The sequence below is a fragment of the Peromyscus maniculatus genome, chromosome 3 (assembly GCF_049852395.1).
Source record: "Peromyscus maniculatus bairdii isolate BWxNUB_F1_BW_parent chromosome 3, HU_Pman_BW_mat_3.1, whole genome shotgun sequence".
Classification (NCBI taxonomy): Eukaryota; Metazoa; Chordata; class Mammalia; order Rodentia; family Cricetidae; genus Peromyscus; species Peromyscus maniculatus.
This window is the reverse complement of record NC_134854.1, coordinates 140,929,745-140,956,868: the sequence shown is the minus strand read 5'-3', so window position 1 is coordinate 140,956,868 and position 27,124 is coordinate 140,929,745. Positions and strand designations below refer to the sequence as shown.

Genomic DNA, 27,124 nt, shown 5'->3' with positions numbered 1-27,124 from the left:
ACCTAGCTTTTGTCAGGCCTCCCTCTCCATCCTGCGAAAACCAGGTTGCCCAGGTTTGAGCCGCCAGAACTGTAGAGTGGTAAGAGTATTTAATATACCCACGTAACCTCTTTCTTTTCTCATTTTTTTCTCTTCTCTCCTTTCTTTCATGCCTCTTTTTTTTTTCATTTCCCTCCCTTTGTTTTTTTTTTCTCCTCTTTTGTTGGTTTGTCCCCTTCTCTCTTTCCTGGCTTTTCTGCCCCATGCAGCACTATTTCTGTGATGCATGGAATACATTTGATGCCTTGATTGTTGTGGGTAGCATTGTTGATATAGCAATCACCGAGGTACACGTAAGTACATGGTGTCTGTGACCCAGCTGACCCCGCCTGCTCTAACATCCATTTGTTTCTCCCTGCTTTATTTTTGTCTGTCATTTTTATTTTCTGTGCCCCACCTCCTTATTTTTATTTCATTGTTTTAAATTTGTTTAAATTGGTTCCATTTTTTTTTCTTATTGCTTTGTTTGGAGATTTCGTTTTAATTTTTTTTTAATCTTTGGAACTGCACTAAGACTTCCTTTTATGTGTTGGTTGCCGCATCTTTTTCTTTCTCCCTTTATAATCAGCCTGGCATGACTCATACTGTATAGGAGGGTGCAGCTATGTGAATTATGGAGTGAGAAAATGAAGGGTTCTTTACAAGTTCTGGGCAACCAGTGGAGCTGGGACCCAAACCTTGCCTAACCCAAAACTTCACCTCCAGATACTGCCTCTCCTCCTGTTGGCTTTCCATCCCCATAACATCCTAAAAACATCCTCAGAGCAGAACACCCAGAGTTGAGGCTAGGAATTTGCCTGCATTGTCAGCCATGGCCTACCCTCTCCCAAAAACTACTTGTCTTCACATCAAACAAACTCTGTCTGCTTTGACTAAACATCAGTATCACATGCCCGGCACTTTGAGGGACAAAAGTACTGAATGGTGTTTGGGATTTGCTTGTCCTCTCTCTCTAGAAACAGTAAAGAGCCTGGTGGCTGGGCAGTTTACTGAGCTTTCTGGATGGGTTTTGTCTTTCCATTGCCATGGAAACAGGGTCCATGTAAAAACCTCATATCCATGAACTCATCATTGAGAGTGGACTGTGCACCTGCCTGCTCTCTCTCTCCCCTTGCCCTTCATAACCTGCCCCTGGCTCCCTGGCCTCAGGCAGGCCCCACAGCCACGGCCTTGTTGCCCTCTCCTCCCCAGAGCTGCCTCCTTCTATACAGTTCTTGCACATGTCTTCTTGTTACCTGGCATGTTTGAGTAGCCTCTCTTTACCTATAAGCAAGTCTTCTTGCTGTTAGTCCTTCACACGTATTATTTAGTTTTTGTCATTATTTTTCCATAAGTAAGAGACTTGATAATATTTGCATAAACCTTTGGTGCATAGAAACCATTGAATAACAGCACAGAGCACCTGATTCGGGACTTGGTCTTAGATGTTTGGAATTCTTTTTGCTGTCCTCTCCACATCCCACCACCTTCCATGCAGCCTGGCCCACTCCCCAGACATAGACCTGACGTGTTCTTTCACTGGTGTGATTCTCCTCAGTGTAGCCACTGGGTTTGGGAAGAAGGAGCTTCCATTCCCCATACAGTCCTTCTTTTGTCTCCTTGCCTGGACCCTTGTTTATCCTATAGCTCCAACCTCAGTTGCCCCTCTGTCTCTGAGAACTTGAATTTGTCTTTGTCTCAGTGTGCGTGCGTGCGTGTGTGTGTGTGCGTGCGTGCGTGCGTGCGTGTGTGTGTGTGTATGTGTGTGTGTGTGTGTGTGTGTGTGTGTGTGTATGCGCGTGCATATGCATATGCATGCCTGTAAACCCTTAGGCTTGACTCCTTCCAGTAAACCCTCAGATAATTAAAAACAAAATCAGTCTTCCGCAACTGCCGCTAACTTCCTTCCTGTGTAGACTCCCAGCATGCAGTCTGTGCGCCCTGAGTTATATTCCTGTTATTATCTAAGTCTCAGGCTCTGCTTAGCGCAGATGACATGCACTGTGCTGCCCTGAGGTCCTGCAGGGAGAGGAGCAAAAAGGAAGACTGAGGCACGGGCTCCGCCAGCCTTATGTAGATAGTAGTGCAGACTGGTACAGGAATCAGTGCAGAGCTCTGCAGCAGGAAACACAAGGACGGACGGGAATCAGTGCAGAGCTCTGCAGCAGGAAAAGAAGGAAGGACAGGAATCAGTGCAGAGCTCTGCAGCAGGAAACACAAGGAAGGACAGGAATCAGTGCAGAGCTCTGCAGCAGGAAACACAAGGAAGGACAGGAATCAGTGCAGAGCTCTGCAGTGGGAAAACAAGGAAGGACAGGAATCAGTGCAGAGCTCTGCAGTAGGAAATACAAGGAAGGGCGGGAATCAGTGCAGAGCTCTGCAGTAGGAAACACAAGGAAGGGCGGGAATCAGTGCAGAGCTCTGCAGCAGGAAAAGAAGGAAGGACAGGAATCAGTGCAGAGCTCTGCAGTAGGAAATACAAGGAAGAGCGGGAATCAGTGCAGAGCTCTGCAGTAGGGAAACACAAGGAAGGACAGGAATCAGTGCAGAGCTCTGCAGCAGGAAAAGAAGGAAGGACAGGAATCAGTGCAGAGCTCTGCAGTAGGAAACACAAGGAAGGACAGGAATCAGTGCAGAGCTCTGCAGCAGGAAAAGAAGGAAGGACAGGAATCAGTGCAGAGCTCTGCAGTAGGAAACACAAGGAAGGACAGGAATCAGTGCAGAGCTCTGCAGCAGGAAACACAAGGAAGGACAGGAATCAGTGCAGAGCTCTGCAGCAGGAAACACAAGGAAGGACAGGAATCAGTGCAGAGCTCTGCAGCAGGAAAAGAAGGAAGGACAGGAATCAGTGCAGAGCTCTGCAGTAGGAAACACAAGGAAGGACAGGAATCAGTGCAGAGCTCTGCAGTAGGGAAACAAGGAAGGACAGGAATCAGTGCAGAGCTCTGCAGCAGGAAACACAAGGAAGGACAGGAATCAGTGCAGAGCTCTGCAGCAGGAAAAGAAGGAAGGACAGGAATCAGTGCAGAGCTCTGCAGCAGGAAACACAAGGAAGGACAGGAATCAGTGCAGAGCTCTGCAGTAGGGAAACAAGGAAGGACAGGAATCAGTGCAGAGTTCTGCAGCAGGAAACACAAGGAAGGACAGGAATCAGTGCAGAGCTCTGCAGCAGGAAACACAAGGAAGGACAGGAATCAGTGCAGAGTTCTGCAGCAGGAAAAGAAGGAAGGACAGGAATCAGTGCAGAGCTCTGCAGCAGGAAACACAAGGAAGGACGGGAATCAGTGCAGAGCTCTGCAGTAGGAAAAGAAGGAAGGACAGGAATCAGTGCAGAGCTCTGCAGCAGGAAAAGAAGGAAGGACAGGAATCAGTGCAGAGCTCTGCAGTAGGGAAACACAAGGAAGGACAGGAATCAGTGCAGAGCTCTGCAGCAGGAAAAGAAGGAAGGACAGGAATCAGTGCAGAGCTCTGCAGCAGGAAACACAAGGAAGGACAGGAATCAGTGCAGAGCTCTGCAGCAGGAAAAGAAGGAAGGACAGGAATCAGTGCAGAGCTCTGCAGTAGGAAACACAAGGAAGGACAGGAATCAGTGCAGAGCTCTGCAGTAGGGAAACACAAGGAAGGACAGGAATCAGTGCAGAGCTCTGCAGCAGGAAAAGAAGGAAGGACAGGAATCAGTGCAGAGCTCTGCAGTAGGAAACACAAGGAAGGACAGGAATCAGTGCAGAGCTCTGCAGCAGGAAACACAAGGAAGGACAGGAATCAGTGCAGAGCTCTGCAGCAGGAAAAGAAGGAAGGGCAGGAATCAGTGCAGAGCTCTGCAGTAGGGAAACAAGGAAGGGCAGCCGACTGCCTCCCATGATGGCAGAAGACCCATTGCAGCCCCTGGAGTTCCTCTTGGTTCTTGTACTGCAGGCAAAAGCCATAGCTCTCATTCTGCCATAACATCGCTACTTCCGTTTTCAATGAAAACAAAGACAAAGCAAATATACAGTGCCCTATATAAAATCCGTGCGTATAGACGTTTGCTCATGTAACAGTACCTATTTAAAAGCCCTGTGTCAACTGTAAAGCTCTATGAAGTAAGATCTACAGCATCCAAGCAAGTCGCATCAAAACCCCTGCCTCTGACTAGTCCTTCTCCTTGGTATGCCCATAACTTAGAGCCCACACACACCAGTAGTGCCCCTTTGTCCAGCTGTTGTTAATGTGACTCATGGAGGTGACCAGCAGATGCAGCCATCAGAGAAAGTGCAGGCCATCAGCAGCCACATGACCAGAGCTGTTTCCCAGTACCACACTAAGCCCCTACCCTGCCTTGTAAGGCGGTCTTAGAGCCATGCCTTGGCCTACTCCCTGGTGCATCACCCTGTCTGAATCTGCCCTCGTCTTCCTTTGTGAACCCAGTCAAAGTGTGACATTACTCCACTCTGGTGGAGCCTTGAGTCTTCTCCAGTCCTGGTTTATGAAATCACACCTAGAAGTGTTCCATGATTGTCCATGGAAGTTCTGATAGCATCCCCGCCCTCCCAGAGTGCTCCCTGATATCCCAAAGGGGAATCAGTTTGAGGATGTGGCCAACAGCATTTCTGCGCACTTTTTCGTGATGCCTCGGAAAGGGTTTTAAACTATAGAAAGTGCTAGAAGACCTCATTTCTTACATTATGGGTGTGGAGAACCATTTTCAAATTGTACATTAGGAAGCCATGATTATGTTTCCAGCCTAGGCCCCAGGAACCAGGTGCCTTAGAGCAATTAGTCCAGGTCCCTAGGCCTCGATTAATTTTAAATGTGGTGGGAGTCGGATGGGGAGGGCTGAGAGTCTCTTGTAGCTCCTGGCCTCTGTAATTCCAGTATGGTGAGATAAGAGTTAATTGTTGTTTTCTTAGGGTTCCCAGATCCTCAGTGTCCTCAGCTCTGTCTGGACTCTGGTGTGGCTCATGTGAGGACTATGCAGAGACAGGGACAAGACCACCCCCAGGGAGAGCAGCAGGCACTGGAATAGTATCAGGGGAAGAACACCAACCCTCGGGGGATTCTAGGCAAGTTAAGGGGAAGCAATCCAGAAGTTATTAGATACGATGTATTGGACCACAGAAATGACCAGAGCAAGAAAATAAACTAAGGATTGATGTCATTTGCTGTGATCTTGGCTGGTTAGGAGGAAATGGAAAAAGGGACAACATGAGATCTAGTCCTTGACATGTCAGTCATCAGGACCACTACAGGACTCATGATTGAATCAAGACCTCAGGGAGCCCCTGCGCATGTGAAATCTAGGCACAGACAAGGCAAGCAATCTGTCCAAAGTCTTAGAGCTAACTAGTGACAAGTCTATGATTCAAGCCATTCCTATCAATCAACTCTTACACTCCCACAGAGCTGCGGCCACGGATTGAGATGGCATCAGCATAGCATCACTGAAAGTAGGGATTGGTGGCTTCTGCCATTCATGGGCCCTCATCTGGTACTCTCTGCAACTGACCTATACAGACCTGCTTACCAGCTGCCCTGTGCCGATGCTCAGCCAAAGGATGCTGGATACTCCTGGAATGCTCACACGGAGCATAATGTGGGGACTTCACAGGGGACAGAAGCAGGAGAGAGACTCTAGGAAGAGCAGGCATGGCGATGGAATGCACATCATATCCATTGGCCAAATCAACAGGAACAAGAGATGAAGAAAGCGAACAGGAGGAGAAGGACACGGGTCATGGTCAGTGTCAGGAAAATATAGGTTATGGTGCCAGCTCCAGGTCTCCCTCACTGCCCTCCCTGGTGCTGCCTTTCGCCCTCAGCATCTTCCCACCACAGACCCACAGGCACAACTTCCAGTTATCAGTTGTTCCTTACTGGATCCCTGAGAATGAAGCCTGTCAGCTCCTTCCCTGGCTCCAGTTCCTTACAATGGAGAAAAGGCCGGGCACGGAGGCTGCTGCCTGCTATGTGTCCACCCCTACAGACATGAGGAACTCAAAAAGTAGTGAACAAGACAGACATGACCATAGGCTTAAAGTGCTTAGCTTGGGGCATCACGGATCCAATGTCAATGATTCCAGCCCCCTATACAGCACAGCAGGGGTTTTTCACTTGCAGCTAGGAAGGTACTGAAGACCTGGATGATCACATGAGGTTGTCTAGGGATCACCATCTGGCCTGCCTAGGCTTCTTCCCATACAGAACTTACTCCATGATTGTGTCCTGACTCTGTTGTGAATGGTTGTTTCTGAGACCATGTGAGCACAGTGTGTGTGGGATGCTAGGGAGACACTATTCCAGACAAACAAAAGCTTTCTGGGTAGTATGGCCTTAAGGCTCAAGAAAAAGTTGCCCCAGAGTTCCTCAGATTTTTTTTTTCAAAGTTTTCGTTACCTGGGCTGGGGAGCCTAAGACAGAGATCTCAGAGAGCCCTCATCCCCAAGCTGCTCTGAAATCTTGACTCCTGCTCTAAAAACTTGACCTAAGGACTATCAAGCTGGGGCATGATATTAAATATTATGAACAATCCACGTGAGTCTATTAAATGGGTAACAGAAATTATTAACATATAAATTGAGGAAATACACTCACAATTACAGAATGAAGTAGACAGCAGAAGTCATCCTCTGATCTGACCGGGAGCAAATCCACCTCACAAGCAGGAGCAGGGAGCAGGGAGGCGCATGTGATCTTTCTCCAACCCCTCATAAGAGGTCACATACACCGGCAGGAAGTACCGCCTCCTTTGGGCCATATAGCCCAGGGTCATGGGCAGATCAAATACCACTACAATTAAAACACTAAAATACCAGACAAGTCATCAGACCTAAGCCTAAATCTTGAAGTAAAATGTAACTTAAGTAGATGATATCTTAACCCAGGTAACAAAAGGCCAAGTAAAATAACATCTGGAGAGAAGGTGGTCATGGGGAATGAACCTTTAAAGCCCTCCAGTGAGGGATCCCCAGTGTTCAAGTGGTGAAATAAACTTTTTTATTCGTTTGTAATGGCTAGAGGCTGCAGCTGGTGAATTTTCTGAATTGCCTCAATTTTGGTCTTATTTAGGATGAGATTGGTCCAGAAGTCCTTTAAGGGCTGACCCAAGGTCCTTGAAAGTGATGGGTAGCTGTGATGGCATTAGGGTGTTCCTCAGAGCAAAGCAGCAACCCAGAACAAGCTCACTTCAGAGCCCCTGACATGTCTACAGAGCAGATCGCCTCCATGTGGCTCTCCCATTCCACTGCTGAATCACCAGAGACATGGAACTCTTTTATCTAGCAATCCGTGGGAAAAGCCCTGGACCAACCAGGGGTGGGGGTGGAGCAACAAGATACACCAGGAGACATAGGCTTGACCATCATGGCATCTGCCTCATGCTGGTGGAAGAGGGACTTGGGTGCTTGGACAAGAAATGTCGTGTGTGTGTGTGTGTGTGTGTGTGTGTGTGTGTGTGTGTGTGTGTGTGTGTGTGTGTATTCATCTGTTTCTGTGTTTCCTATGAACCCAGTAGACAAATCCTGCTAACCCATCCCCTATGGACATGTAGACTGGCCGGGCAGCTGCCAATCCACACAGACACAGAACGTGTTCTGTAAATGACTAGAGAAAACCCTTCCATCCTCCTCCCCCACTCACTCTCTCTACCATCCCCCAAACCATCAAAACCAACTCCATGGGAAATTTTTTTTTTATTAATTGCTGAGAGCTATGTTACCAAGAAGTTATTTTCAAACTTCAAGAAAATATCTAATTATGAACAGTCCTTTCCTTCAAACCTCGCATTACATGTTTCATTGTTTGCACCTTCAAAACAAACACGGGGCAACATCTGAAAGTAGACAGCGAAGACCAAGGCTCCAGCACCAATGGTGAGGTCAGTCAGGGATGCGTGTTGTATGCTAGAACCCAGTGTTGGGGTATTTCCCCAGGAAAATTACTAGGGAAACTGGGAGAGGAAGGGCCTTGAGTTGCTCCTATGAGCTCCTGCCCCCAAACAGGTTCAGCAATCTAACCCCAGAAAACAACTTCTTGGGGCACTATTGATGAGATCCCAAATTGTGTACAAGGACTTCGGGATTAAAAAGTTCAACCTACCCCTGTGTCAGTGGCCAAGGGCCCCCACATCGCTAGTCTGAACTGAGCTCTAAGCATGGCCATGCCCAGCCTGAGCCTTATCTTGTAGAGAAAACTCCTTCTGGAGAAGTTTGAGGGCTACCCTCCTTAGCTCTTCTTCAGTCATAATTAGAGTTCAGCTTTCTCTAACCTGGGGGCGCTGTCACCCTGGAACTCTTTTGCTTAACTGTGTGTATGTGGATAATGATGGGCACACGTGAACCAGGGTTTGTCCTTTGGCCAGCCCTTACTTCATAGAGAAGGCTAGAATGTAGAAAGTGGAAGTCCTAAAAGGTTAGCTTGAGACGGACTAACTGAAAACAAAAAATAAACAAAAACTGAGCCCCACCCCCAGATCTGGAAGGCCTCGCTTCCTCCTCTGTACTGGGGCTGAGTTTTTTCACTCGTATCCGGGGTGGCCACTGAACAGAACAGGAGAGTCTCACGGGTCCTTGTTGACCACGTGGCCTACTGACCCACAGCCTGTGTTCTCGCTGGCGCCCCCCACCCCGCCAGGCCCACGCTTGTGTATTTCTTTCACTGTTTCCTTATGCCCTCTCCTACCACTGTGTTGTTCCTCTGTTCGCCAAGACCTAGAATACCAGGCTCTTCGTTGGAGACTCATTACAGCTTATCTCTGTCTGCCTTTCTTTAAAGCCAGCTGAACATACCCAATGCTCTCCCTCTATGGTAAGAACAACCCTCCAGACCACATTCCCAGCTTCTGTGGCCCCCTTCAGCCACCACCTCTTACCCCACCCCGACTTCCAGAGCCCTGGGAGCCCAGCCCAGCTCCCATTGCATGTGGCCACCATGTCCATTGTGTGCCTTACCTGCCTGTGCTCACGCGAGCTGTGCAAGGGTGTGTGTACAGTGGTGTTCCTCTACTTCCCCAAGCTTCCTTTGGGTGGTGAGTCACCGTGATCCACTGGGAGAGAACTGGACCCATGCTATTTCCTGTTAAACATCCCAAGGACTCTGCATTTTAGCTAATGTAGGGATTTGTGAAGGATACTTTGGGGGACTGTGATGGGGGCTCCAGGGAAAAGACAAAAGCGGGGGTGAGGTTCAGCTCGAAGGGAAGGCAGTTCTAACAGCTCTGTACCTACCAGCCTCCCCTGGGCTTCGTGCGGAAGGCTGCGTGAGAGGCACAAGCTGGGATTTGCTGTGGCCCAGGGTTGGCCCGCTAGTCTCTCTGCTGTGACCCTAAGCTTTAGTCTTACATCTTCCCAAGTTCCTCAGGTCCGTTACGTTTGCACCAAGTCGCTTTTCCGGAACATGTGGGAAGCAGGAAAACAGCCTAACTGGACCACTCCTGACGGAGGGGTGTGCTTTTCTTTTGTCTGCGTGGTAGACATGCCTCACCATGTGACCTTGGAGCTCCTTGGAATAGCTTCCCCTAAGAGCTCCATCACAGCTTTCAAACCAGGCCAATGACCCCCAAACCCCGGAATGATAGATTGAGAGATGTAGTGATGATCCCCATCGCAGCCTACGCCGGCCAAAAGGCTGCCTCGGAAAGTTTTGTTTTGTTTTGTTTTATAACTCATCAGACCTAGATGTCCCCACAACACCAGCTTGACAAATGCTTGACACCCACATCTGAAGTCCCCCACTGAAGCTTGTCCTGTTGTCTTGTTTTGTTGTGGGTATTTTTCTTCCCTTTCTTGAACATGATAGAACTGACAGGTAGAAAAAGCTCTGAGCTCCCTGTACGCTCCTCTGAGGAGCAAACCTCCTTCTGAGGACAGAAAGTAGAACTTAGAAGAGGCAAACAGATACAGAGGTTAATGGAGCCAAAGACTTCTGGGTAGGACCAGCGGCCACATTGCAGGCCTTAGAAGTTCCCCCTACCTTTGAGTCTGTCCGCTGCCTGGCAGGGCTCGAGTCTTAGTAGCAATTGGGATAGCTCCAATTTTAAAATGTAAGAAATGTTTTGACTCTTGTCCTATCTGGAGGGTCTGAAAACCAGAACCCTCTGGCTTCCTTTTTTCACTCCCAGTATGGAGGGTGGGGCTGATCTGGAAAATCTACCCCAAACTATCCTACCTCCCTTGGCTGGGGTCATTGACATGGAGGTTGAATATCTCATCCCTGCAGCCTGTTGCCCCTTGCATATTCCTAAAGTCCATCACATATTCCCCTCCAGATGGAAATGAGATAAAGCCATCCCAACCTTAGGGATGGTCCAGAAGACCATAGAGGGAGAACTGAAGGGCTTGTGGAGCCAGCCCTGGGGCTTTAGTGCTAAGGAATATTCCAGGCCTGATGCTGTGAGAGAGAGCCTGATGTGGAAACATTGCCAGGTATTGTAAGAGGACAAATTAGAGGGACGGGACAGGAGAACAGACAGCGTAAGACCCCTCCTTCAAGGGGTGCCTGGGATGGGAGCCATAACAGGAAATTCTAGGGTCCTTTCTCTCCGGGTGCCGCTGTCGGCAGGGCTGGGTAGGCTGCACTAGCTTTGGGGAAGATGGACGGGCTCCCAGCAGCTCTCAGAGCTTTGGAACGCAGCCAGTTGCTCACATGAGCAGGAAGGCCAAGGGCATAGCCAGTTCTTGTTCTCAGGTATGGGGGCAAAAGGCAACACTTGTGCCCCAGAGACCTGGCTAGGCACGTGTCCACACCCTCAGGCTCCTCCAGACTAAGAAGCCAGTGGTGAACCATTGGCCATAGATTCCCAGCCGCCCAGGAGTTCTAATCCCACCTCAGCTCCCCCTGACCTCAATGATGTCACTGTCTCCTTCTCTCTGTCCAAGACCACAGAGCAGGTACCCTGAGTGGCACCCCATAGTGGTCATGTACCAGACTCAGCCTTTTCTAGGACTCCGCACACAGGATGTCTCTCCTGTCTGGTCCTGCTGGCATCCACAGTCCTTTCAGAGTGTGAACCTCTAGGGAAGGTCACAGCCTCTGAGGCCATGTGTTGAGGACCATGAAAGGGCAGTAACTCCAGAGGCTGCAGTGAGGCACGAGACTGTGGCATCCCATAATAACACAGCAACCCACTGCCACCATCCCCCAGCAGCCATGTAGAGAAGGACCGACAGGGAGAAGTGAGATGGGCATCCGAGGCATGCTCAGAGGTAACTTCAGACAGCTGAAAGGGAAGCCTCTAGATACAGCAGAGTTCCAGTCACGAGGCAGAACTCCCAAATGGCAAGATAGGAGCCGCTGGGCTGCTTTCTCCCTTCACAGGAGGGCCGGCCGGAGTCTCCAGGACAGTGGCTCTGGGCCCAGATTCCACAGCTTGTAATAGCTGAAGAACTAGGAATTATGGGAAAGAGGAGGGTAGGGAAACAAGGCCATGGGCCCAGGGCTGTGTCTTAGCAGGCACCTTGGAATAGGCTGCCGACCTGGAAAGGAAGGTGCTGGCCTCCCACCTCGGAAAACGGGACTTGGGGCCTAAGGGACAAGTCTAGTGCAGCTGCCCCCACCCTGGCCTGCCTCCTCTCGACCAATGGCTGTTTCTCAGAGGATCCCTTCCTGCCCTGCCTTCTTGCTGTGTTAACTGCACCCCCTATTGCCAACGGGTTCTAGAGCGCAGAGGAAAACTCCCGAATCTCCATCACCTTCTTCCGCCTCTTCCGGGTCATGCGCCTGGTGAAGCTGCTGAGCCGTGGGGAAGGCATCCGGACCCTGCTGTGGACCTTCATCAAGTCCTTCCAGGTAGCCACACCACCTCCCCCTGGTAAAGCCGGTAGGGAGGCAACCTCCCCTGCCCCAGGGATGGAAGGGCATCGTGCTCCACTGTCACTTTGGCTAGGCTTCCTCACCAATGGCAGACCAGGAAACAAACAGCTCCAGCCCAGCATACAGGGCCCAGGTGTGGCTGGAGCTGGTTCTCATGCCAGTCTTCCTGGCTGTGTGAGTGTATGATGCCATGTGGTAGCACCTGACTTTCCTTGTTCTCTTTAATGAAGAGAGGATGCATGTAGACCTGTGATTCCAAAATCCAGGGCTCAACACACTCCTAAGAATGTATTAGAAAGGAGGATTGTAGTCTGAGGAGTGCTACTTGTAAGGGTCAAGTTCATGAGAAGCGAAGCTGATAGGGCACTTGGACTCCTGGGAAAAGTCTGTAGAAATTCCTGACTCTGCTTCCCAGACACCACCCAAAAGGCAGCTTCTCTTCCCACACACCCACGCTTAGACTTCCCTAGACCCTGCATCTAGGTCTTCATGTTTCCTGCCCTGGACAGTCAAGTTCAAATAGGGCATGGAGTCTGTCTCCATCCAGATGTACCCACAGTTCTGATTGTACCCAAAGGACAGTTGTCCTGGGGTGGTGACCTCCCTGTCCTATTTGAAGTCCCCTTCCAAACTCACAGCTCTGTGGACAGCGCCACCCAAAGCTCTGATGGAAGACCTCGAGAGCCAGCCCAGCTGCACACAGATCCAGTGTTCTTCCAGCTGTGATTCACCCTGCTGGCCTCTCAACCCCTAATGAGAAGCTGGGGCTCCCCCACCCCAAGACCCTTCCCAGGTCAAGGTGAAGGAAAGAGTTTAAGGATTTGAATGCCCCTAATGGGATCTAGATGGGAGGCTGATTCTGCCTTGGCTCCTGAGACACCCCAACATTTCCTTGTAATGGGCAGTGGCTGGGGTGACCTTGAAGAATGGGACTTAATCAGGGAGCAAGAGAGCCCACCATACATTAAAAAATTGTGTGATCTCTTGGTGCCATCTAGTGGTACATGGGCAACATAGTTCCTAAGCCAGAAAGCCAGGTTTCTGCGATCCCACAAAAGGTGTTGAGACCCCCCAGTGCCTCCTCAGAAGTGGCCCTGGCTCTGTTTAGGGGATATTCTGAATGAGTAAAATATGTGGAACCTAATTATGTATACGCTATTGTGTCCTGTATGTCTTAGATCCTTTAAATGTCACACCCCCCCTGCCAGGTGTAAGGGTTATCATTCAGATCAGGAAACAGGTCCAGAGAAGTTAAGTACTAGGTCCAAGCTGCTGGAAGTGGGCGGAGCAACATTCAAACAAGGAGAAATGTAAAAATGTTTTACGTTTCTCCTTGTTAACTGTTTTCATAATAGTGCTCACTGCTCATTTCTGTAAAAGTAACTGGATCCCACTTTCCCCTGGTGACTACAGTGCTCTTGTTGTGGAATTTCCATCACCCCTTCCTTCTTTAAGCAAGTACACAACTGTAGTCCGAGGGAGCTGCTCCTTGATGGTTCTCAGTAAACAATATGATGCTGCCTCCATTACTCTGAAGTGTGCTTTTAAAACCAAACTATGGACTGGGACTGGGGCTCAGTGGTAGAGGCCCTCAGCTCCATTCCCAGTAGACAGATGGATAGATAGATGATTGATTGAGTGAGAGATAGATAGATAGATAGATAGATAGATAGATAGATAGATAGATAGATAGATAGATAGATAGATAGATAGATAAGATAGGTAGATAGATAGATAGATAGATAGATAGATAGATAGATAGATAGATAGATAGATAGATAGATAGATAGACAGACAGACAGACAGACAGACAGACAGCTGAAATGGGAAACCAGAGCCCACCTCTCAGATTCTCTCCCTGGTGTTCAATCCTCCTAAGACAAACAGCAGCTGACCGCTGTGGAACTGGGAATGCAATGCTTTCTGGGAAAGGATCCTGCTGGTCTGTACCCCTGGGTCTCATGGCCCCTCTGTGCTTCCTTCTAGGCCCTGCCCTATGTGGCCCTTCTGATCGTGATGCTGTTCTTTATTTATGCAGTGATTGGGATGCAGGTATGAGAAACTCTGCCTCCTTGGTCTCTTCCCAGCCCCCAGCACTGCAGCCCCTTCCCACTTCCTGCCTCTCTTCTGACGTTTGTTCCTGTCTGTCATTCAATGTCCAAAGAGCTGGAACTCCCCCAATAGGATGTGCTATTGGCCATGGGCAAGAGACAGCACAGGGATCCCTCCTTTCTTACAGTAGCAGGCTTGGGTTCTGCAGTGGGAAGACACTCATACATCAATCAGTGGGACTCGGGAGAGAACACCTCATCAGAGACATGCAGAAAGGGGGTGTGTCCCACCAGCATCCTCTCCTTTGTCCACATTTGATGCGCCTGATTTGGGGTTGGGGGAGAAGAGAAAGCGCTGCCCATCAAACATGCAGCCATTTTCAGGAGCCTCCCTGGGGCCTGCTTCACTTTCTCTGTTCCCTCACCCAGAGTCCCCCCCACCACCACCCCTTCAGAGCTCCAGCTGAGCGCAGGTTCTATGAGGCACTGTCTCCCCAGCCAAGCGTGTATACTAGCCAGGATCTTCCCTTAACAGCTCACTATATAAAATCCCTAAAAGTTCCTGAGGGAAGAAAAACTTTTGTGTTTTAAAGGAAAAAAAGATCTACCTTGACATCAGATACAGGGAGACAGCATTGGCAGCTTCTCGGAGAAGCATAGGTTCAGAGGGCCGGGGAAGACACAAGCAGGCCCCTGACATCGGGAATAAAGCTTGTCCAAGCTCTGGGCTGCCCATTCCATATCACTGCAAAATCCAAGGATCTCCTGTGTATTTGGGACCTGGAGATGCGAGGGCGAGAAGGCAGTGAGCCCTGGTTCCTACAGCGAGCACCCTGACCTCAGCATCCATTTACCACCTTCAGTCCCAGCTTCCCCCGGGTGGGAGGCCTTTCCTGTGGGCTGAGGGCACATTTCTTCCTGAAGTTTTCTGTGCTGGAACTAGGGTCCAGGGATCAGGGGACAGCAGGTGTCTGCTGGGTCACATTGGAGACTGCTTGGCCAGATAGTCCCAGAGAGGCTGTTAGACAGTGTCTAGAGATGAACATGCTGTCCTTCTCTGGACCCTGAATTCCTCTTTCTTCAGGTGTTTGGGAAGATCGCCCTGAACGACACCACAGAGATCAATCGGAACAACAACTTCCAGACGTTCCCCCAGGCTGTGTTACTGCTCTTCAGGTGGGTCTCTGATGATGTAAGTGCACATGCGCACACTTACAAGATGATAGCCCATCCCTGGGAGAGCCAAGGGAGCAGGAAAATAATGGCCTCTTCTCCCCTCCTGCCCAGGAAGTCACATTGTCATTCACTAACTTTCCATGTGCATCCACAGGCACCACTCACATCTTCTGGGAGTCCCCTGCCCCAGCCATTGGGGGGTCAAAGTTAAACACCAAAAGCATGGTGGCTTGGCCTCTGAACTGGGGCCTAGGCAAGCCTCAACACACTGACCTTGAGTAACGTGTCTACTTTCTCTTGCAATCTATTTACCAAGTCATCCTTTAGACCCCATACTTCTTAGAGCTCTGCCACCATGGGTGTGGCTGAGAAGGTCATTTTCTTACACTGCCCAGAGTTTGTCTCTTACACCACCATCCTCTGGTTCTCTTGGCTCACCATGATCCCCTTATCTGCCTCCATCTTCCCACTTTCCTGCTTTGCATGATGTTCCCCTCTAAGCCTCCATCTAGTCCCAGGCTGATAGATGAGACTATTTCTCTAGTCTCTGAGGCAAATGCTTTCCAGATCCTTGAGGTCCTTTTCCAGAGCATATGGGGCGGAGGGTGGGGAAGCTGTCGGCTGATGCCACCTCCACCATCCCCTACAGAACCTGATCCCACACCCAAGTTTATTACAGCTCAACATGCATTTATCAAAACGATGAGTCTCCTTAATATCAGCCTGATTATCACTGCCGCCCAAACCACATGCCATCAGAACACAAAGCTATTTATTGTAAATCTGCTATTTCACAATGGCGAGCTTATGCCACACATAAATGCAGGAGATGGTCACAGACCTCAGACTGGCCACTGGTCTCTCCGTCCTTTCTAAAGTTCTTAGTGGCAGAAAATACCTTTTCAAAGAACAAACCCATAACACTGTCAAAGATGGAAAAGAAAAGGATGAGAGAGTGTTGTGAGTGAGCTAGAAGTGTTGGGGGACTTCTAAAGAAGATGAGGTTCAGTTCACAAAAGAAGGAGACAAGAATAGCACATTTCCAGACAATTGGAGACCAGGGAGGGTGTGAGAGCAGCCTGGAGCTTCTCCAATCCAAGTGTCAACAGATACAAGGGACAGGGGAGATCTGGGTCACCGCTCCTGGGCCACTGCTTGAACTGCCCCCTCTGGGACTTGCATTCTGGGGAAGTTCTGATATGCTCATAAGCTGTGACAGCAGCATTTGACATCTCAGCCCAGGGAACCTAACCTCAGAGAGAAGCTGTCCACCAGGCCCCTCAGCCCATCTTGCCTTTGGTCTGTGATCCCCAGAGAGCTCACAAAAGGACTTTTTTCAGACAGCTGGGTTCTCAGTCGCAAAGAGCACCTGACAATAATCCCGAAATATTTGAGGAAGCCAACATCAGGAAGGATGGAAGGGGGGGCGGTAACAGACCCAAAGGGTTTCAAATGAAATGCACCTCACATTATGAGGGTGGCTCAAGACTAACATTCCTGCCAAAGTAGAAAAAACAGCGACAGCAGCCATTACTAAATGGAGCAAAGAAGGAAGTGAAAAATGTAAAAGTGAAATCTTTTTATTTTCCTTTCTAAAATATTTTTAAATAGATAAAACGTATCACAGAAAGGGTTCATCTAAAACTGTATTGATGAGCTGGAATATCAACTGAAGTTCACTTACTGTATAACCAAAGTGCAAAAAAAATCAAGTATGAAATAAAGATTAAGCAAAGAGAGCAGAGATAGAAAAGTCTTATCATATAATAGAAATTTCAGATAAGAACAGAAGAAATGAAGAGAGTAAAACAATGAGCTGACCCAACAAAACTTTAAACCAGAAGTAAGCCTTAAGTTTGAAATGGCCCTACAAAGTGCAGAAAAGGTTAACAGGAGAATCCTTAACCTACCAGGGGGTGGTGGCTCACGCCTATACACTCAGAACTCAGAAGGCTGGAGCCTGGGGATCATGAGTTCAAAGCTAGTTTGGGTTACATGGCAATATCTTCTCCCAGTCTTATCTCCAAATATCCTTGACTATTTATGCTGACCTTTTAGAATGTGAGTGATTAAAAAAAATCTTAAAGGTTTCCAAAGTGTAAAAACTCCAAAACATTGAAGAAAGGGAAAATCTTCTAAGCCAATTTTTTGGTTTGTTTGTTTGTTTGTTTGTTTGTTTAGGCCAGCTGTACAAAGACACTCCAAGAAAAGGAAACTATAGACCAGTGATTCTCAACTTTCCTAATGCTGTAACCCTTTAATACAGTTCCTCATGTTGTGGGGACTCCAACCATAAAATTACTCTCATTGCTACTTCAACACTGTAATTTTGCTACTGTTATGAATCATAATGTAAATATCTGTGTTTTCTGATGGTCTTAGGTGACCCTTGTGAAAGGGTCATTCAAACCCCCATAGGGGTCACGACTCACAGGTTGAGAACAGGTGCTGTAGACAAATATCCTTAATTAGCACAAATACAAAAAATCCACAACAGAAAACTAGCAGACTGAATTGAACAGTACAATAAAAGCATCAATCATTGTGTTCAGGTGGAATTCAAACCTGAATGCAAGTGTGGTTCTCCGTATGCAAATCAAGAAGTGTGGTACAGCACATGAACAGAATGAAGGACAAAAACCATGAGGCCGTGTTAGTAGATGAGACTGTGTGACTCTCTGTATGACCAGGAGGAAAGGACTTGTAAGCATAGATGTTAACTATTGAAATGACTCATTTATATGACCAGGAGGAAAGGGCTTGTAAGCATAGATGTTAACTATTGAAAGTCAGCAACTAGACACATAGAAATTGAATGTGGACATTCCAGACCCGAGGGGTGGGGGGGAGCACCTGTAGCTCAGTGGTACAGTGCTTGTCTGGCAAACACAAGGCCCTGGATTGGATTCCCAGCACCGCCTGGAAGCAAACCACTAGATAAAACCCTGAACAGGGGAAACTTCAATGGTTTATCAAAAAGGGGGCAAAAGTGGTACTTACATAAAGAAACAGTTAGAAGAATAAAGTAAAAGAGAAGAAGAAAGGTAATATAAACAAAGATAATAAAAATTAAGCTTGTTAAATTTTTCCATTAAAAGCCAAGCATTAGGATCAGCAGAATGACTCAATGGGTAATTGTGCTTGCTGGCAAGACTGACAACCTGAGCTTAATCCCCCAGGACCCACGAAATAGAAAGGGAAATTCACCCTTACAGGTTGTTCTTTGATCACCACACATGTACTGTGACACACACATACCCAAAAATAATTTTTAAATTCTTTAAAAATAAAGATCGGGCATGATGCACACATATGTAGGAATTTCACAGTGAAACCTATTAATTTGTACAGTTAATACGATTGAATAATCACAGTTTTTTTTAAGATTAAGATTCTACTGTTGGTGCTAAGAATTCTAGCCAGGCATGGTGGTGCATGCCTTCAGTCCCAGCACTCAGGAGGCAGAGGCAGGCAGATCTCTGTGAGTTGGAGGCCAGCCTGGTCTATAAAGCGAGTTCCAGGATAGCTAGGGCTGTCTCAAAAAAAAAAAAACACCAAAATAAACAACAACAAAAAATTTCTAACTCTAGAATGTTTGTGATAGATATAGTAAAACAAAATGACCCAAAGAGAGTGAAGATTAAGAGATGGGAATGGAAATACCAGCAATGCTTGCCATGTGTGTGCAGCAGTCACAGCATCTGTAGAGGTAAAATTCCAGGTAAGAAGCATTAAACCAAACCAAGAGGACGATTTGATACTGATAAAAGTTTTAATCAACCAATAATATATAACAATCACAAACAATATAAGCTTAACAATATTGTTTGGAAATATGTATAGTAATAGGACAGAAGCAGAAAATGAACACCTAACAGTGAGTGCTGAATATACAGTCCATAAAGAAATAATAGTTTGACATAGGTGAAAGACCATCTAAATTACAAAGTTAAGAGGTGTCATTTGTAGACCTGTCCTCAATAAGTGGCAAAAAGATACATGCTCTTTGAGCACTCAGCAACATCCCCCCAGAGAGCACCCCCCACAATTTAAGTCATAAAGAATTGAACAAGTTCTAAAGCTTCCCCAACATTAATACAGCAGGCTAGAAATTACACACAGAACCAGCCCCTTTAAAGTCTCCCCACGTAAAATGTTAAGACCTCCGCTACTCAACTTGAACTGGAAGTCCAGCTTCTCAGCAATGGGAGCAGGAGCCAGGAGGAGATGACTGGTCAACGCCAGAGAAAATGAGAGCCCAAGTGTCCTTACTTAGGAGGTTATATGAGATAAACAGATGGGCAAATGAACATCAAAATAATCCCAAATGATGAAGGAGTTCACTCGTGAAAATAAAAGTGTTAAGTTGCCAAATTAAAAAACAAAACTAGATTTTTAATCCTTAGAAGTTGATTCTTTGAAAATACCAATAAGTAAATACGCATTTATTAAATATAAACACTAATAAAACGAAAGCACAACACCAAGCATGGGAATGTAGCATAAGTATGGATGTGGAAATGATTTTTACAGGTGAGTGAATTCCATTTTTGCCTCGTCTCTGAGTCTGTCAGCTACTTTAGAATAGAGCTACACACCTTTCTGGCCACTGGCTGCCAGACATTCTTTAAAGCAGGCAGTGAACACAAACTTTGTAACTCCTGTGAGAAGCGTGTGACCAGAGAAGTGGCCTCTGGCTCTCAGGTGAAGGTTGGGAGGGCTGTGCGCTGAGTAGATGCAAGAACGGCATGCCGCAGCCGGCTGTTTGCCTCCACTGAGCAATGGGCCTCCCTGTTCCTATGGACCCGTGTGCACCGGAGAAAAGCAGAAGCAAATCCTACTCTGGGTTGCTTGTATCTTAGCATGTGGTTGCTTTGGGGGAAAGGCAGAAGAATATTCCTGACTGTCTCATTACCTGAACCCCCCCCCCAAAAGCTGGCAAGAGACACAAACCTTCCAGTCTCTTAAAGATGATCTCCACCAATATTTTGTGAAAAGGTCCACAAAGAATGTGAAGATACGCAGGACCAGAGCACCCAGGACTCTGAATCCTGCCTCCCTCAGGTGTCCTGCAACACTAACACTGGCCTATTGCTCCAGGGGAAATCATGTACTAAAAACAAAGGGAAAAAGCAAGGTGCCAAACCACACCAGAAAAGGAATAAGGCCAGGGGAGCCAGGAATCAGCTGCCAAGTGATGGAGCTGTTCTCCCTGAGACCATCCTTCTATTTCTGCTACCGACCAAAGCCAGTCAAAATGAGAGTTTGCAAAATAAGGTCGGACCTGTAGAAAGAAGCAAGTGATGACAAAGGTCAACACTGACACAGGAAGTGCTGGGAACAAACACATGCCATCTTTACGGGAATCTAAATGAAGTAGGCGCTTTATTATTGTTCTTATTATTTTAAGTCAGGGTCTCTATGCCTATTCCTGGCTAGCCTAGAACTCATTATGTAAACTAGCCTGGCCTCAGACTCGAGGAGATCTGCCTGCCTCTGTCTCTGTCTCAGAAGTGCTGGGATTAAAGGTATGTGTGCCACCACACCCAGCTGAAGGACATGCTTTTATCTAGGAAAATATGGACTATAAAAATTTTGTTAAGAAGAAAAAGTTTGCTCCAGTTGAAGACCATACATACATCCAAGAATAGCTGGTCAGCAAGAAATTGATCTTGATAGTTTTGTTTGTTATTTTTTTTTTTTAGAAAAAACAAGTATTAATTGTAAAAGCATTGATAAATCAAGAAACTACAAATTTCAAGAACAAATTATTCTTTGAAAAAATGTCGCTGAGTGTAGTTTTCTGGACTGCCACTCACATAAATCAAAGTGAGCACAGCCCTTTAGTTCTGGCGTATCAGAGGGGGTAGCCTTCCCTGCCAGGTGCAGATGAGTGCTAATTTTAACACTGAAATGCTCTCAATAAATGAGTAGCATTAACTACAATGGATACTGAAAAAGTTGTCAAAAATCACAGCCTCTGCAAGGCCCACACTGATGTGTTTTCATCTGTGATCGAGGGCTAAATCATTCTGAGTCACCCAAACTCTCAGGAATAGAAAGAGGCGGGAACCCTCCGCCTCTACCTCCACCCAGCCGAGAAGATGAACTAGTACCGATTTTTTAAAAGACAGAAGCAAGAAGTCACAAACACTACAATGTGGGGTGCTGCCATCTGAAGACAAAGGCTAATTCAGGTAGAAAATGCAAGCAAATCAGTTTTATGACAATGGGTAGGATCAGTGAGGTGGGAGAGCCACCAAGAAAATGGCCCGCTTGAGATAACCAGTTAGTAAATACAACAGACATACTATGCTATCACGTTTTCTAGCCAATATTTTGTTGAAAGTTCTATCCAGTGCAATAATATGAGAAGGCTGGGCTGGGGCAATGGCTCAGTGGGTAAAGTCTCTGCCTTGAGAGTATGAGGACCTGGGTTTAGAGCCTCGCCAGGGGTAGTGTGCTCCAAAGAGAGCAAATATATATAAAAATTTGAATGTGTTACAATTCAAATGAATTAAGTTAGAGACAAGCCATATCTGAAATGAGACATTTGTAATGACTGTAACTAACAAAGGAATTAATGTAAAAAATACCAAGAACTCCTTGAATAAACAAGAAGATACACAACCCATGAGTCAGCGGAGCAAAGCCGTGATCATCCAGTCAAGAGGAGGCAAAATCAAAACTCTCAACCCACTAAGCATTTTAAAGACATTTTTTAAGAATGATACTTATTTTATTTCTTTTTGAGATAGGACCTCATGTAGCCCAGGCTGGCCTAGAAAAGCCAAATTGAAATAGCAGTGAGATATCATTCCACACCATCATCTGAGGAGCATTCTTCACAATTCACTAACTCCCAGAGCGGATGTGTCTGCAGTGACCAGATGGCACTAGTCTAAACCGGACAAGTGCTACCTGGTAAACATGAAGACATGAAGCATCTCCACTTGGTCGTTCCATTCCTAAGCAGACACCCAAGACATGGACCTGCATGCTTACTGCAGTGTTAACTGTGACAGCAAAGACAGTCTTTCTGAAAAACCCAGTCCCGTAGCAAGGGCGGGTGTTTCAAAGCACTCATGGAGGGTACTCCTGTGTAGCAGTGAAAATGATCTACAGCTGAAATACGTCTACATGGCTGCATCTAAAAACTTTATATAGATAAAAGAACAAGTTTTCAGAAACTTCCTGTGTGTTTTAAAACATTCAAAACGCTGCTCTATATTGCCATATTTAATGAACATCATCAGCGACCAGTGAACACCGAATGCTCAATTCCTTTTTAGCAATTCCTCCTGGAAGGTGAGGCTGAGGGAGCCTTGCCTGCGTGGGTGAGAGGGGCCAGCTGAGGTTGGACTCTCTCGCCTCTCTTGTCTAGGTGTGCCACCGGGGAAGCCTGGCAGGATATCATGCTGGCCTGTATGCCAGGCAAGAAGTGTGCCCCCGAGTCTGAGCCCAGCAACAGCACGGAGGGGGAGACGCCCTGTGGTAGCAGCTTTGCTGTCTTCTACTTCATCAGCTTCTACATGCTCTGTGCCTTCCTGGTAAGCTGAGGCGGGCCTCACCAGCACAGAGATGGGGGTGGGCAGTTTCGGGGCAGCGTGGTGTCAGGGCAATCCCAGCAAAAGAGCTGACTTGGGAAGACTGAATTAGTAGAGATATGTCACACCCCTGAGAAGGGCCAGAAGCCTTGATGCAGAGCAACTCAGTCAGACTCCATCTGGTCCATGCATGGCTCTTGTCTGAGTAGCATTGTTCTAGAAGACAGATGTGTGGAAGCTCTGCATGAACTTGTATGTCTCTGATACCTTGCTCGTGAGGGAGGGAAAGGTGACCAGACAAAGCCCCTCTCTGTCCCTAGTAACTTGGTACAAAGGAAGCTGTTCTGTCTACATGTAGGGTTCATCCCTCACAGTGCTCAGGGGAATAGTGTTGAACTCATGTCCGAGAGACCCAAATTCTAGCAGTTGGCATCCTAAATGCTAACATATTGCTGATACGTAGAAATGTTAGCTTATGACTTGCCTGGGCACTGACTGGTGAAGTAGGCTTGGGCAGCAAATGTGTAAGTTTTGGCAAGCCTCTTAGAGTACCAACTGTTTCCTGCAGATCATCAACCTCTTCGTAGCCGTTATCATGGACAACTTTGACTACCTGACGAGGGATTGGTCTATCCTTGGCCCCCATCATCTGGATGAATTCAAAAGGATCTGGGCCGAGTATGACCCTGAAGCCAAGTAAGTTCCTAGAGGGAGACCCCCAACCCCCCAAGCTGAGAGGGGGTTTAATGACCTGTAGAAGAGACCCAGGACGGGTCAACATTGCGTGTACTAACTGAAAACCCTGAAATGTATCAGACCCAGAGTGAAGGGTCAAGGGCCAGCAAGAGGAGACCAAGTACCATTCACAAAGCTGGGGACCATATCAGTTGAATGGAAAAGTAAGACTCTAGTGTCAGATGAAACTAGTAACACTTACATTGGGTCATGTAGGGCTAGGTAGACTTCTGCTCCACCTTGACCTCAGGTTTGTGGAAATTCTCTTCTACCCATAACTGTTATCTGACTATCCCTAAATGCCTTCTGGCCAAATGGTTAGTCGATTGAGCAAAAATGCATACTGGGATTTAATTGCACTTCCAGAATCCCTTCTACCTGGAGCACAATGCTAGCAAACCTCTTCTGTGATGAAAACTGTAACATGCGTCCTGGGTCTGCAGTGATATCATGTGTCTCTGCACTGCTCAGGGTCTTCGGGCAGCCCTGCAGGGAATGTCCCTACATCTGGTCTCACCCCAGTACTTGAGTCCTGGCCTTCTGATGGCCTTTCCTTCTCGCCTTCCTTCTCTAGGGGTCGGATCAAACACTTGGATGTGGTGACCCTCCTCCGTCGAATTCAGCCCCCCTTGGGTTTTGGGAAGTTGTGTCCTCACCGTGTGGCCTGCAAAGTAAGAAATGGTCTGGGTTCCTTGGGGGGAAGGGATAAATATGGAATGCTAGATAGCTGTTTGTCTTTGTGATTATTAAGGGAATAAAGATATTTTAGGTATTTAAAGAAACAAATGTGAGCCAGTTTCTATTTTAAGGACCCTTCAAGATCCAAAGTCCCAAGGCTATAAAAGAACAACATCACAGTGAATATCTTGTGTTCCAGTGAGGGAAACAGACATCCTAACTAAATAAAGGGTTTATTCAGCCATCAGGCTGTATGGCCCAGGTATCAGATGACCCTCCTCACCTAGGGTGATGGGTTAGAAACTTTGACATGAAGTCCAAAAACCGTTAGAGAGGCCACAAGTGATGTCTCATCACCAAAATACAAACTACCAAAATACAAAATACCCAGACAAGGATCTGCCATTTTTATCAAATTCCTAAGTGAATCTGTGATCCAAAACTGGTTGGGACAAACACATTGGGGTCTGATAAACACAGCCTCTGATTGACCTTGAGAGTAGGGACCCTTAAAACCTGCTCTAGATCCTGCCATGTGGCCCAGTAACTGCTGAGAAGCACACCCTCCCCCATCCTCCCCATCTGTGCTTCCAGAGAGACTCCTGATGAGCTCAGAAAGAGCTGGGCAAAGCAATGGCAGAGAGCCTGGCCATATAGAGGAAGAAACACGAACAGCCAATGATTGAACTCCTCGGATAATCCATTCATGGACAACAGAGTTTAGGAAGCCTGGCACTTTTACTTATGCTCTGTGGTAGTCAGATTTCCCTCATCAGTACCCCCACTTTATTCCAAAAAGAACTTCAGGAGATTTCCAGTGATCCTGAAAATATGAGAAAGGGGAACCGTCTGTCATTCTGCTTTCTGGTGCTGTAACAAATATCTGAGTTGCTCAACCTGTAAACAAGTTTCTTTTGGCTCACAGTTTTGGAGGCTTCAATCTGTGATCACTCAGGCCTGTGCTTCAGGTCTGTGGCAGCTTTGGAATGTGGAGTTGTGGAAGAGGACCACTCACCTCAGGGCCTCTTTACCTCAGAAGCAGAGAGGGAGAAAGAGAGACAAAGATCCCAATACCCTGCTCAAGGGCATGGTTTCCTGTAGCTTCTTCCTGCTAAGCCCCACATACTGAAGGGTCCACCACTTCCCAAGAGTACTGAGGCTGGAAACTGAGCCTTTATGGCATGGCCTTTGAGTAACATTTGAGATTCAAGCTGTAAGAAGTACCAATCAAATGTAAGATCAAACAGTCCATAGGGAACTGGAGTGTACAGGTCATGACCTCTACATGGGCCTGTTAGGGCCAAGAGCCAGGACTGAAGCTTTCTAACTTGGTGTCTACAAGAATCAAAGTGATGCATTCACTCAGGAGAAGTACAACCCTTGGCAAAATATCCCCAGGAAGACCCCATGTGGTCTGAGGGGTGACATCACTGCCATCCACAGTGGGCATCATAGCGCTCTTTCTTCCAATGGTCTCTGTGTGCTGCTGGCTCACCAAGGGAGGAGAAGGCCAAGGGAGCATGTTTTGGGGGTGGAGAGCAACGAAACCCTGTTTGGGTGAGTGAATTTGGGATCAGGACTGAAGTAGAGATGAATGTGTCTATATGCAGAGAAAGGGTACTCTATCCTCATAGAGCTGCCTCATAGTCCTTTTCTTTGGAGTTGGATAATTCTGTCTGGAAGGCAGGTGGCTGTTCTTGCTGCTCTTAGAGAGCATAACTGTGACTGTAGTCCTGAGCACAGGGCAGGAAAGAGCCCTTGTGAAAGCAAGGGTCTAAGGAAGGTGGAGGCCCAGGAGTATTTACACAAAGCCTAGTTTCTCCCTAGAAAGGCTTTGAAAACATTGTGGTGACCACATGCAAACCCCTCCCATTCCCAACCGCACCCATCCAGGTTTCTAGGGACCTCCCAACCTCCCTGCCACAATGGTTGTGCAGAGCCTCTAAGAACCCCTGTCCCTGTCACTGATTGAGTCTCCTTTTCCCTCCAGCGCCTGGTGTCCATGAACATGCCTCTGAACAGCGATGGGACGGTCATGTTCAATGCTACCCTGTTTGCCCTAGTCAGAACAGCCCTGAGGATCAAAACAGAAGGTAATGGCTCTCATAGACCACTGGTGGGAGGGTGCCAAGGAAGGTCTAGCATCCCCACCGGAAAGATGTGTCTACCTACACAGCATTAGTGCAGTATAACATGGACAGCCTGTGCTCTGACTCTCCGAGAGGTGCATCACACTTACATTTTCTTTGGTTCCTAAATGGCCCCCTTGCCATAGCTTATTTATTTTGAACTTTTCTCTTCCATCAAACCCTAGAAATTGCCCTGGTAGCCTCCTGAGGACTGAATGTTTAAAGCAAGACACAGAAGAGATGGTTGTTACACAGAGCAGGACAAGCTCCATACCAATGGACTTGTATTAGCAGCAGGCATGTCTCCCAAATAGTCAGTTCTCTTTTGAAGTTAAAAGGACCTGCATTGGGAAGGTGACAGTGACAAGCAGTGCCTGTGGTAAATAGAGGTCATTGCCTGCAGTGACTAAGGATTATGATCCCATATATGGTACACTACTCAGGCTGTACCCCCTCAGTCTGCTCACAATAGAGGAGCCAAGAGCTGCCCTGTGGGTTAGAAGCAGTCCTGGCGAAGGCGTCTGTTGTCATGTCACTGAGAAGTACTTTGAACTGCTCTGGGATAGGCTTCGTGGACACACCCCAGAAGACGCTGCTGTTCCCCAAGACCCAGCTTAAGTGCCTCTTAAGCGTGTGGTCAGAGAACAAGCCTCAGAACCATGAGCTGCTGGAAAGGCTAACTCTAAGCACACGCTGCATCTGTGACTCCACGTGTCTGAGCTTGGGAACCTGCATTTAGAGAGAGCTGCATAGACTTCTCGTGTGTGAACTAAAGTTTGACACCACGAGTACAACCTGAGAGCCCCAGGCTTCCAGCCAGTGTCCTTGGTGCGGTGGAAGGGCACTGGGCATCACACACGACAGGGCACAGCATGTGTAACTACTTACGGCCCTGCTGCACTTTCCATCTTGTGAAATAATGAGAGTCGGCGGCATCTGGCATTTACTTCACAGGGTCTCCCAGAGAGCTGCCTTCTTTAGTTGCATTCTTCCAGAGAGTAACAGA

The 27,124-nt window shown here is 47.4% G+C and overlaps 1 protein-coding gene across 45 annotated transcripts in view; it reads left to right on the top strand.

Annotated features, from left to right (window-relative positions):
* Cacna1c (calcium voltage-gated channel subunit alpha1 C) overlaps nucleotides 1-27,124 on the top strand; it is a 658,960-nt gene that overhangs the window by 602,454 nt on the left and 29,382 nt on the right. For 21 of the 45 annotated variants that reach the window (XM_076567723.1, XM_076567722.1, XM_076567731.1 and 18 more), the window contains 9 exons: nucleotides 249-332; nucleotides 8,767-8,799; nucleotides 11,650-11,778; nucleotides 13,789-13,854; nucleotides 14,938-15,029; nucleotides 22,414-22,579; nucleotides 23,145-23,272; nucleotides 23,886-23,982; nucleotides 25,980-26,082. In XM_076567723.1, coding sequence (XP_076423838.1) covers nucleotides 249-332; nucleotides 8,767-8,799; nucleotides 11,650-11,778; nucleotides 13,789-13,854; nucleotides 14,938-15,029; nucleotides 22,414-22,579; nucleotides 23,145-23,272; nucleotides 23,886-23,982; nucleotides 25,980-26,082 — 898 coding nt within the window. The remainder of the gene's footprint in view (nucleotides 1-248; nucleotides 333-8,766; nucleotides 8,800-11,649; nucleotides 11,779-13,788; nucleotides 13,855-14,937; nucleotides 15,030-22,413; nucleotides 22,580-23,144; nucleotides 23,273-23,885; nucleotides 23,983-25,979; nucleotides 26,083-27,124) is intronic. The other 24 variants (XM_076567749.1, XM_076567738.1, XM_076567768.1 and 21 more) reach the window with 4 other exon arrangements.